This window comes from Drosophila ficusphila, unplaced genomic scaffold (genome assembly GCF_018152265.1).
Source record: "Drosophila ficusphila isolate 14025-0441.05 unplaced genomic scaffold, ASM1815226v1 contig_855, whole genome shotgun sequence".
Lineage (NCBI taxonomy): Eukaryota > Metazoa > Arthropoda > Insecta > Diptera > Drosophilidae > Drosophila > Drosophila ficusphila.
The window spans coordinates 1,946,965-1,959,116 of record NW_025064807.1 but is presented as its reverse complement, the minus strand read 5'-3'; the positions used below and the strand labels follow the sequence as shown (position 1 = coordinate 1,959,116).

The 12,152-nt window shown below is 40.7% G+C and overlaps 2 protein-coding genes across 2 annotated transcripts; one reads left to right on the top strand and one right to left on the bottom strand.

Moving 5' to 3' along the window:
• Window positions 1-2,838: 2,838 nt before the first annotated feature.
• On the top strand, window positions 2,839-7,801 carry LOC108100054 (PAX-interacting protein 1). Its single transcript, XM_043209358.1, has 6 exons — window positions 2,839-3,377; window positions 4,049-4,528; window positions 5,211-5,329; window positions 5,397-5,808; window positions 6,566-7,095; window positions 7,266-7,801. Exons 1-6 carry the CDS (start codon window positions 3,233-3,235, stop codon window positions 7,644-7,646), a joined length of 2,067 nt encoding a protein of 688 aa, XP_043065293.1. The 5' UTR covers window positions 2,839-3,232; the 3' UTR covers window positions 7,647-7,801.
• A 212-nt stretch (window positions 7,802-8,013) lies between these two features.
• Window positions 8,014-11,887, bottom strand: LOC108100052 (ubiquitin-conjugating enzyme E2-24 kDa). The gene is made up of 4 exons (XM_017203785.2): window positions 11,573-11,887; window positions 9,471-10,089; window positions 9,017-9,101; window positions 8,014-8,959 (listed from the first exon to the last, which is right to left on the bottom strand). The coding sequence occupies exons 2-4, from the start codon at window positions 10,066-10,068 to the stop codon at window positions 8,947-8,949; spliced, it is 696 nt and encodes a 231-aa protein (XP_017059274.1). The 5' UTR covers window positions 10,069-10,089; window positions 11,573-11,887; the 3' UTR covers window positions 8,014-8,946.
• Window positions 11,888-12,152: the final 265 nt, after the last annotated feature.

Genomic DNA, 12,152 nt, shown 5'->3' with positions numbered 1-12,152 from the left:
CGTTAAATGCGGAGAATTTACGAGCTTTCTGGCTGCACGTGCACATGTCCTTTCTGTCCGAAATACTTTACGAGTCCTTGCAGTCATTTCGTTGGTGGATTTTAGTTGCTGCCTCCCGGGGGTGGCTGGGGATTTTCTGAATTTTTTTCGCTCCTCCGGTCTCCGACGACTTGAATGTTATTGAACCTTGGCGTCTCGACGTCTGTGACATGAGCGAATAAGTTTATCGGATAAGGCGAATAAATTTTAAGCAGCGCAGACTTTTTCGGCCACAAGAACGGCAAAAAGATATACAAATGCAGGGATATATGGGCATACTATATATACAAAACGACTGGGGCATTGTGCACTTGTGTCAATAACCCTTATTAGGGGAAAAGCACAAACTCCCACAAGTCATGCAAGCCATGCAATTTTCTTGGAAATTTGTCGAAGCCAAAGGACGACATTCTGCAAATGCTTTGTGGCAGACAAAAAGTTCGGAATGAAAATGTTGAGGTACGTCGATAATTGCTTTAAACATACTTACTTTCTAGAGCAATTAGAGGGAAGTCCCCCAACGATTTCTGTTTGGTGCTAAAAATAAATGCAAATCACTTTTTAGTTGGATGTAATCACAAGCGAAACACCCTGCAAAACTCCCCCGACTGGCCACGCCCTCTTCGCCCCCATTAAAAGCGCTAACATTGCCAGTGGCAGCACAGAAAAAACCAAATTGAAGATGCAATTTAAGCGATGCTGCTGAATTGACCACCTCTTAGTTTTAAAGCACGAAGGGGTAGATATGGCTTGGATTTAAGGTTTAAACATTAGTTTGGATTATAATCAAGATAGCGTGCAAGAATATTATGATTCACCTGAGGTTATAGCTATAGGTTATAGATTTTAGCTTTGTGTAGTATAAAGCTAATTTTTTTATTAATACTATTTGTATTTTACAATTTCTGCAAAAATATACCCGCTTGTATGTAGTAGTATTTTAACAGTATAAATGAACTTTAAAGATTGTTAAGTTTTTCAAAACAGAACAGAGTTAATTTAATAATTTATTTATTTATAAAGTCATATTACGTCGTGTTCGAAATACACATACTATTTCATAAAAATAATATACGAATTTAATATACATTCCGAAATAAGGAAAATTATATATGATACATTGAAAACGATGAAACTTAATTAAATTTTTACGTTGGAGAATATATTTGCTTCGACAATAAAAAGTGACTTCCATTACGTTTTATTGCATTTAACAAATTCCAGTTTTGTTTCTCAAACAATGCTAACTGTTTAAACTTCTCCTTAGGCTAAAACCTGGGATAAAAACATTAAATAAAGGGTATCCATTCATACAATCCAATGCTGACGATGCACTAGGATTTCTCCAACTCCTTCACATGTACACAAATTCATGCAGAGGGGAAGGGAGGAAGGGGGAGGGGGGAGGGGGAGGCGGTGGCGTCTCCAACACGCAGCTGCCCACTTGGGTGACGTGACTCCGTGAAGTATGCAATGGTTTTTTGTTATGTTGCTACCAGACTTTCGCATTTTGCCCACTTTATGGCTCCAAATGCTGTTTCCCTTTACGACTGCTCTTCCCTCTGAATTCGTACCCCCAAACCCAAACTCCTCCTCTTTCCCCTCCCCCTACAAACTGTGATTGTGTTGTTGTCTTGCAACTGCCCCAAAGGGGTTGCATATACCAGCCTTTTGTGTTTGCTGGGCTTTTGTGCAGCGGCTGCCTGGGTGTTCTAATGGGCGAAAGGGTGCACAGGATGCAGGATGCAGCCGAGTGCTTAACGCTTTATTTTCATTAACATTCCTAAGTTGCCTCTTCAACGGCTTTAAGTTCTGCAACTGAGCGGCGCATGCGTTGAGGGTGCTGTTAAGAAACAGAGTCCTGCGGCAGGACCTGCAATTAGCAACTTCGTTTTCGGGAGATGTAAGGATATGAAGTTGTGACAAAGGGTTCGCCTTCGCCACGATTGTAACATATATATGACATTTGCTTGACAGCTAAATTTACTGCCTTTGTTGGGGGAAGAAAGGGTTATCCTCTCTTCAAAGTTAATTCTACGAGCCTCTGTATTTTCGCAAAGGTGAACAACCACCACATGCTGCCATTACCCGAACCGCTTTTAAATTATTAAAGTATCCATAGACGAAATGAAAGGTAAAAGCTTTATCGATTTTCATTGTTGCACAGAGAAAAGTACATTTTTTCAAAAATTCATTTTCATCAAAATTTAGGTGGGAAGTAAAGGTTTTAGCTATGCTAAATTTGAAAATATATTAAAATATAAATAAAAATATTATTTAAATATATAAATTAAAAATGTTCTTCTTAGTTAGGTTATCCATACATCCATGTCCATACAGGTATCTCCATACATTAAAATAACTCATTTTATGATTCAAATTTGATCATATTGTCAAACTGGAATTTATCTTTAATTTAATAATTTTATATTTATTAAAATTAAATTTATTATACATTTTTTAAAGCTTAAAATTAAGTTTACAGTTTTTTCTCGCAGTGCAAACTATGTTTGCGGTTTAAAAACACAGACACTTCTAAAGAGAATGCTGGGAAAGACGGGTCGACATCCCCGGATGTTATTGTTGCTGTTGCCAATTGACAATATTCGTTACAAGGTCTGCAAGGTTGGGGGTTGGAAAGCCTAACATATGGTGGCCACCAGAGAGGAAAAGCTTTCGGTTTCCAGGGAAAGCAAATGGGGGTGTAAAATGCCCTTTGGAATCCAGTGTTATCGATAGAAACCACCCCATCAGCTGATAAGAAGAGCTTTGGGTTACTAAGAACAAAAAAAGCTTGAAGGAAAAAGTTTCCCAATTTCCTGAACACCTTCCATTGGTTTACATTTCGCCTGCTATCCTGTTTTATCTTTTAAAAATCAAGAAAAATATATAGAAAAAAATCAAATGATTATTTAAGTAGTGGTGGGGCCAATAAAGGTCATAAAGTGATTATTTTAGCGCGCTCAAGTGTAAAATAAAGAAACGTGTGCGGTGGCGAATTTACGCAGCCCGAAGAAAGGCCAAAAATCAATAAGCGTGTAAAATTTGTAAACACGGCAAGCCCTCGACCAGCCTCTTTTGGTTTTCTCTCAGCAAAACCACCTTTTGGCCACTCCCCCAGTGAACTGTGACCGCCAGCTGCCCCAGAAGAAAAGGCAGTAAAACCGCAAAATAAAACCCATTAGCCGCCGAAATGATTACCAACTACGTGCTACCTCTTTTGCTAATGATTTCGGGAGCTGCCGCCACCGCCGAGCAGATGGAGTTCCTCGAGCCACACAATTCTTCGCCAGCGGAGCATCGACTCAGCAAGCGTATGGATCTGGAGGTCTGCATAGGTGAGGGTTACTGAAATAGATAGTATCTGCTAGATACATCTTTATTTATCAATGATAGTACTGCGTTTTAAGAGGTCAAAAGCTTCTTTTATGTTTTTGCTGTAAAATATATAATCTTTAAATGAATGGCAAATTAATGTATAAATAACCATAAAGGAAACTAACTTCAGCGACCCGAAGTTTGTATACCCTTCCAGTCATCACAATTGTCGAGTAAAAGGCATTGAAGCTATACAATATCCCAGCAATATTATAATATATTTAATTCAGTAATCTATTCATATAAAATCAATGAAACAAAATTACTTTTAGAGGCATGCCACTTTAAAGTCTGATTAAAATAAAAAAAGGTGTAAACGTAGAATTAGTGAATTGTGGCCAATTTTCAGCAAACCCATTTTTTTTAATTTGGAAAGGGGTTACATCATAAAAATTTAAAAAAATCGACGACAAAATAAAAAATCAACTAATGATGCGATAGTTAGAGAATTAAAATACAAGCTTTTAGAGGTATGCCACTACAAAACCTGATTAAAACTAGAAAATTTGTAGACTTAGAATTAGTGAATTTTTGACAATTTTCAGGAAACCCAATTCGATTAAAAATGTATTAAAAAGCATCAGTATTCTTATTGAAATTTAAATTATATTTTTCTGTTTTCGACCACCAGGGCACTTTGACGTGCACAAAAACACGATAATCCGAACCGGGGAATCGCAGGCGATTGGAGGAAAGTACCTCCAGGGCCTCGAGCTGGACACCATCGAGGAGTGCGAGAGACTCTGCTGCGAGACGGACGCCTGCGACGTGTACATCTTCGAGAGGAAGGCCGGAGGATATTGCTACCTCTTTGAGTGCGGTCCTCCGGAGGATTTCCGCTGCAAGTTCACGCGGCACGCCAACTACACGAGTGCCGTTCTGAGTCCCCAACAAAGGCAGCCGAGCGAGTTGGCCAGCACTCCTCGACCGCAGCTGCCCCACATTCCCAGCAACAATGTGTCGCAGCAGGAATGGGAGTTGAGCAACTTGAAGCTGAAACCGGAAGCGAGGGACAAGCCCACAGTTGCCACCGCCGCGGTGGTGCCTCCCACTTCTGGAGCACCGGGTGGAGTGGGTGGGCCCCAGTCGGCGGTTTACCCAGCCCAAAGTGGTGAGTTGTCGCTTTGTTTGAAAAACCAAAATTCAAAAAGAGAAAAAAAGATAAACCGTATGTATGTCGATTGCTCCGAAAACAATGTTCATGGTTGAAGTACTTCACATTTTGTATTTTTTTTTAATATTATATTATAAATTTTCAAAGCTTTGCGGTTTTATTAAGAAAAAAATGTTAAACATTCAACAATTTTTCCATATTTTAAAACTTTTTTGTTTTTTTATTTACAATTTTGTTTAGATAGGATTTTTATTTTAGTTATTTATTTTGTTGTGTAAAGTTCCTCTATGCTCTGAATAAATATTTAAAACTCTTAAGAAAGTGAGATTTTTATTAAGGGATGATATGTTTAAAATTTATTTCAATCATTAGAATTTCGATCTAAATTGTAACGAGATTAAAAAAAAATATTATAAAATATCAAAATAATATTTGTTTTATTATAAAATATCAATATCAATATAATATTTTTTTTCTTGTTAAAGATTAATCATTCCATTTTCATCAGTTCATTATTTGTAAGAACCTTGTAAACAAATGAGTACATTAGATCGTATAAAAGATTATTACAAAAACAAACAAAGCTGACCTAGTACTTTTAACTCAGTGTGCAATCGACTAAAGCCATTTACCACTACCTGTTCTTCTATTTAAATGAGAATGTAACACCCAATTTCAGCTCCCGCTGGGCATTGTGGTCGCTTCCAGTTCACCTGTCACTCCGGAGAATGTATAGCGGTGTACAACGCCTGCGATGGAATTCCCCAGTGCGAGGATGGCAGCGACGAGGGACCGGAAGTGAGTTGCCCTATTACCTTTGTGTTGCCCCCCATGAAACCCAGTTAATTACTAACCCGCTTCTCAGTGCATCACCGTATCGTCGACAGCCACAAAATCGAGTAGCAGCAGCAGCAGCAATTTGGAGCCCGTGAAGCCCATGGTGCAGCAATATGTGCCTGTGCAGAACGTGCAGCAACAGTTGCAGGTCGTGGCCCAGCAGCAACAGCAACAGCAGCAACAACAACAGCAGCAGCAGCAGCAACAACGGCAGCAGCAACCCCAACATGTCATTGTTTTGGGTCCACCGCCACCACCTCCGCCGCCACCGCCCATGGTGAACAATCGGGAAGATGCCGCCGCCTGGGCAAACCGCAAGATGATCGCCGAGGGACAGCAGCAACAACAACTGCAACAGCCGCCGCAGCAGCAGCAGCAGCAACAGCAACAATTGCCACAGCAGCAATCGCCTCAACAAAAAGCAGACATCATAAACACTGGTAAGTATAGGAAATAGGAAAATACAATTAGGTAAAAAGTCAATTAAAGTTGAGGTGGGAAGAAACCAGAAAAGGAAAAGACTCAAAACCTATTTATTATAAGGACTTATTTGTTATATACTCGAAATGCAATATTTTTTTTAACGATAATTTCTATTTAAGCAACAAACGATTTCTTATAACAAAAACCAAGGAAATCATGGCATTTGGTACTTAATTTACTGAATTAGAACTTTACGTTGTTTGCAAGACAAGATTATTTTAAATAATACAATATATTTTTTGTAAATCAGAGCAACTCACGACTTTCCGACTGAAATTTAAAGCAAGTGACTTCCGCTTTAGCACTCCTCCTGTTGCTTTAAGTTCTTAATTAAAGTCGATTGGGTGTCCAGCACCAATTAGGCGGAGTCAGTGAGACAAGTCAGACAAAACTAAAAACTGAGTAAATATTTATGAGGGAAAGGGAGAAGAATGGTAACCGGAGGGTCTGGCGCCCAGTGCGACATTAGCACACAAATTGCTGGCAAAGCGCACGCAATGATCTCTTTCCCTTTTCCCCAGGGCTTTTCTTCTGGGAAAATCGCAAATTGCCCATCAGTTTTCATTGTGTGAAATGGGAGCCGCCGTCGCTCGAAATTGATTTACGGGTGTTTTGTATGTCAGCCTTTGTCTACTCGTAATTAACTCAATTAGCAGTGCGTTTAAGTGAGAGACACACTTCGTACTTCCTTGTGACGCTTCCACTTTCTTGCAGATGAGCAGAGCCGCATCTTCAGCCACAAAGGCGGTCTCCAGTTGCAGCAGCCGGCGAACGGGCAGGGGAATCTCCAGGTTCAGGGGCAGATGATGCAGGGAGCATCAACAGTTCAGGTTCAGGGCCAATCAACACCCATCCAATTGCCTGGCTACGATGCCAATCAAGCCATGTACGGCATGTCGCTGCCTCGTTCCGGAATTTATCTCCCACAGCAGCAACATCCGCCGCAGCAGCAACTCCAGGCATCCGCTGGCCAGCAGCAGGTGCAATCCAATGGGGCGTGGAACGCACAGAGTCCTTTGGTTCCTCAGCAACAGTCGCCGGTGCAGCAGCAACCTTCGCTGACTCCGCAGCAATCTGGTCATGCCTACGCAGCTCCTCCAGCCATCCAATCTCCGCCAGCTCACCAGCAGGCCATGCTGCCCGTCCTGAATGCCGCTCCATCGCCTGGAAAGAATCAAGTTCCATCCGTGGATGGAGACTACGAGGATTACGATGAGGAGACCTACACGGAGGCTCCCAAAAAGGTGGGATAAATGATAAACCATTACATAAAACTTTATCAAATTTTACATTCTGAATATTTTTTTGTTAATTTAAGAAGAATAAATTTACAACCACATAATGACTTAATCTTTCTTCAAATTTGTGAGAATTTTGTAACACATCTTTCTAATCTTTTTTTATAAATCCACAGAAGCAGCACAAGCACAAGAAAGTGAAGGCAAAGACGGCCAAGGATCCCATTGAACTGGCTCTGGAGCAAAACAAGCAGCAGCACCAGCAGCAGCAGGATGGAGGATCAGTGCCGGCTCTACCTGTTCCAGTTTCCCCGGTGCACGAGCAGTACAAGATGATCCGGGAGAACCTGGTAATGGAGTTCAGGGACCACGACGGTCACTCGGAGCGACCCGGAGGAGCTGTCCTGTCGCTGACCCTTGGTCTGCTGGTCACCGCTGCTTTGGCTATTCTCATCGGGTGCAGGATGCGGACGGTGAGCCGGAGGGCACGACGACTGGGCGGCAAGACGCCCTACTCCCAGGAGGCCGACTTCCTGGTCAACGGCATGTATCTCTAAGCAGATGCCTACGGATTGGAAGGGGGCTTGCCAAGATTCTTTGTGTTGTTCCACGTGCGGGAGGGCGTGTATATGATTATGATTATTAGTGTAATGAGAAACATATTTTATATAAACAAAGATATATCGAATAAAATTAAAACTTAAAGTATAAACCATGATTGTTTTTATGTTGAGAAACCCGAATCGATTAACAAACCTTGTTGATAAATTTGTAATATTTTTTATTTAAGTTCTTTTCCATCCTTGATTTCAGTTTTTGTTTTGGTTACGAAAAAACTTACAATTAGTTTTATGAAATCTTTTTATCATTTTTTTTCATTGATGTGACACTGACTGTTGTTCAGTCATTAAAACTACAAAATAGTAGGAAGTTGGTTTTCTTTATATTTTCGCTTCATTTTGTTCCATTATATATCAGCTTTATTCTCATAATTGCATTTGTTTAAAATAACAAATTTTGCTGTTGTGGAGCTTTTTAACTTTCAGGTCTAAACTCAATCGATCAATAATTACAGAAAAGTATTTGGCCAAAAAACAAATTTCGAACGCTTAAAAATATCACATTAAAAATTAAACCGAATCCGATTTTACATATAAATAACACAAATTTATTTAGTTTCGTTTTGGAATTTGGAATAGGTTGTCTTAAGTTTTTGTATACATAGATTTATTTCGTTTACCACTCCACATAATTAGTCTTTTGTTGATGAGAATTTTCTTGCTGTGGCCAGTTTTTGAATGAAAATCATCATTTACGAAGTTCGCTGCCCTGACATTGGTTGCATTCATATATTACGCATTAAAATAGGCTTTCTCGTTACTCGTTTAGCTCCGTTTTCACTTAACACTGTACACATATAATGTAAACTAATTGTATTTATATTTATTTATGCAGTTGAATAGTTTATAATTTATAATGTCAATGTGCAATTTATGATGCAATTTTTTATTTTATTGAATGTGTTCTTCTCGTTTGACTCGATTCAATGTTTTCGGTTGCTAAGCGATCTAAAAACAAAACTCTTCCGAAAAGTACAACTCAAGAAATTTCCAAATGTTTTTACAACTTCTGTATTAACTCGACATAAATATAGGCTCAATTGGATCGACTGGCTGTTGGCGGCTGCTCTTCATTTTACGTGTACATTGTATGGTAGTTATTACTGTTTAATTTATTAGTTATCGTATTTTAATATATATTTATAAAATAGACTTTCTCCTTAGCAAGATGCGAATTTTCGTTTCTGTTGTTGCAGTTTTCGGCTTGTGGTATATTTACGATGCCAGAACTTACGCATCATGTTGCGTACCTAAACAAATGATAAGCGTAATTAGAGATTTGCTTTGTTTGCTGAATAGACACATACCTTTTTGTCCAGAGACGCGCAATTCGATCATGTTCCTCGCGATTCTGCAAATATTGCGTGGCAATGCTGCCCACCAGCGGATCAGCTGAAAGTGTATACAAAATTTGTTTTAATTCGAACTTGTTTATGTAAAATAAAACTTGAGCCATAATTATCCGAAAACAAACTCAAATATTTCCAGAAAATCACAGACTAACTTTGAATTGTCAGGAATAAAACCAACATTTTGAAACAGAAATTGGATAATCCAAACATGAGAAATTGGGGAATTTAAGCATTCGCATATATACACAATAAAACAATTTGAATAATCAAAGAGCGATTCCTTGGATCAGTTAACCACTGTAAATTATCTACAGAGCAATAAGGTTAGATAAACAAATTCTAGCTGGGATATAACAATACCAATCTGCATTCCCTTCAGACCAAACGAACTCTGCTTAGCAAATCTTACCTGGATTACAGTCTGTGAGCAGGGAGCAAATTGACAGCAAGACCTTTGATATGGTCAGCGCCGGCGACCAGTTGTCCTTGAGTATGTCCAGGCAGATGACGCCCTGGCTGTTGATGTTGCAGTGGTAGATGCGAGTGCGGAACGTGACTTTGGGCGGCTTGAAGGGATACTCCGGCGAGAAGTGTATGTCGAGGAAGAAGACGCCGCCCTCGTAGACGGACCCAGGTGGTCCCAGGATGGTAGACACCCACTCGTACAGGTTGTCACCCTTCGGACCGGCACTGCAGTTGGGCGGCGGGTCCAGTGTGATCTCGGCCAGCTCCTTCTGGATGCGTTTGGCCGAGGTGCCCAGGGCCTTGGATATCCTGGGCGTGGGTTTGGCATCCTTGCGCGGCTCATCGCCACCCGACGCGTTGCTGCCGGAGGCTCCTCCGTTGGCATTGCTGCCTCTGCCACGTGCCTGCGGCGTTCCGGCGGACGAGGTCTGGCTGGTATTGCTCACGTTGCTGGACGTCGTGCTGGGCGCACTGGGTGCGTTTGAGGTGGCGCTGGAGGTGGCCACCTCGGTGGCACTGCCCGCTGCTGGGGTTGAAGACATGACTGGTCAGGGCCGATCGAGCTGTAAGAAGTGCAAAGGTGAGAGGTTACAGTTTGGTAAGATACATGTTTTTAAAAAAGGCATTTCTAAAAATTATCCACTAAATTTCTAGACAACCGGCAAATGTGGCCAAACTGCAAAATTCTTAAGATTTCTTGGAATACGTGGTGAATTTGCTTAAAATGTTTTCAGCGTACTTTTATATCGAAATACAGTCGACTCTCGTTAATTCGAAACTCGAGGGACTCTTGAAATATTTCGAATTATCGAGTGTTTGAAATATCAAATGGTTCGAAATTTGTTCTAGGGCTCATAGCTAACACTAACTTTTAATATGCATACCAACGAAAGAGTAGCAATAACTGAATAAGCACACAAACTAATTCGTAAGAAGTGTCTGCATCAAAAACTACATAATCAAAACAAAAACAAAGGCAAGTTTGAACTTGTCGCAAAATTTTTTCTCTGCAACTTTGAATTGTCGAGTGTTAGACGCTGATGAGTTCGAATTAACGCGTGGTTTTGTTAAATATCAATGATTTTTCGTTCGAATTACCAAGTGTATGAAAATGTATTGATTTAGTTCGAAATATAAAGAGATTTCGTAGGGACCTCGTGATAACTTTGAATTATAGAGAGGTTCGAATTATCGCAGGTTTGAATTAACGAGAGTCGACTGTATATGGTTCGTAATTCATTTCTACAATACCTACAGATCTTAACAATAAGCATTAAACATTTTATTAATATACTTCTGAATATATGTACATGCGAATATACATATGAAAATAGGCACCTCAGTGCACGAGTTGAAAAATCAGGTCAAGGACCCTGGGAAACCCCTAGATTGTATGCTTGATAAATGCGGATCTTGACCAAGGTCCTTGACCTGTTTTTGTGAAAGGTATGCCTCGTTTTAAGAAGAAGCTGAGTTTTAAGTGACATCCCCGAATATGGACTATAGTTCTAAAAGTTTATTAAGTCGTCACGAAAGGCCGTTCAAAAGGACATGCACATTTAAATTTGAGCCAGTGGTATCCGGCTTTTACACGCGGATCTTGGCCAGGGTTTGCACCAGGGTCCTTGACCTGGATTTCCACCCATTTTTTCCCTTGCTTGTTCGCTACGGTAGGGGTTTGCTTTTTTCTTTTTTCGCACAAACGCACACATTTCTATTGAGCAGCGACAGCGGCCATTTTGGCAAACACCTTGGTTGGCTGAAAGGTGGGATTTTAAGGGGGCAAGGGTCTCGAATCGAGATATTATCCCTGCCAAGGATCAGGTGATATATTCAATATAGCAAGCAGAAATGACGTGCAGCCGCACGTTGTGCATGCCGCAAAAAATCAATCAGCAGACATTTGCAAAACGCGCTGTCGCCGCCGCCGTCGACTTTCGATGATGCCGCTGCTTCCGCCGCCTGCAGTCCGATTGCACAATTACGCGGAAATTAATGGCCGATAATGCGGTGGGCCTGGCTCGTATACTGCTACACTATACACACCTCACTATCGCAGTTTCTTTCACTTTTTTTTGTCAATCACAACACTTGCGAAAATGATTCGCTCGCTCCGCAAGTCGCCTGCAGCCCTCTCGCTCGCACTCGGTGCGCAAACGGCCTTCGCAGTGGATGCAAGGCTTTCCGCTGGCGTCCTCGGTGGGTGGCAGTGTGGGCGGAGTTCGAGTCCTGCAGTTTTCACCTTTATGGCCTATAGTATTTGGCTAAAATTACAGCTGCCGAAAACAGGGAGACGCAGAGCAGTCTTTATCTTTGTTAGAAACTCGATAATTTGTATGTTTGTAGGCAGGCTATCGTCCCGGGTCCGCCTCTAGCTGCTGATGGGATTGTTTAGCCGTGGGAAACTATCGATTGCCCTTTGCTGCAGTGTGGCAACTCGAATGTCAATGGTTTTAAAAATATTTAAAATAAATTTATTTCACACTTACAAGTTATAATAACACAATAATTATATTTTCCGAAAATTTTGTTTTATAGCTTGGTTGGAATTCAGTTCATAATTATTGATGTCACTTCTGATTATTGATCAGAATAATCAACACTTGTGACATTTTTACCAGTTTTA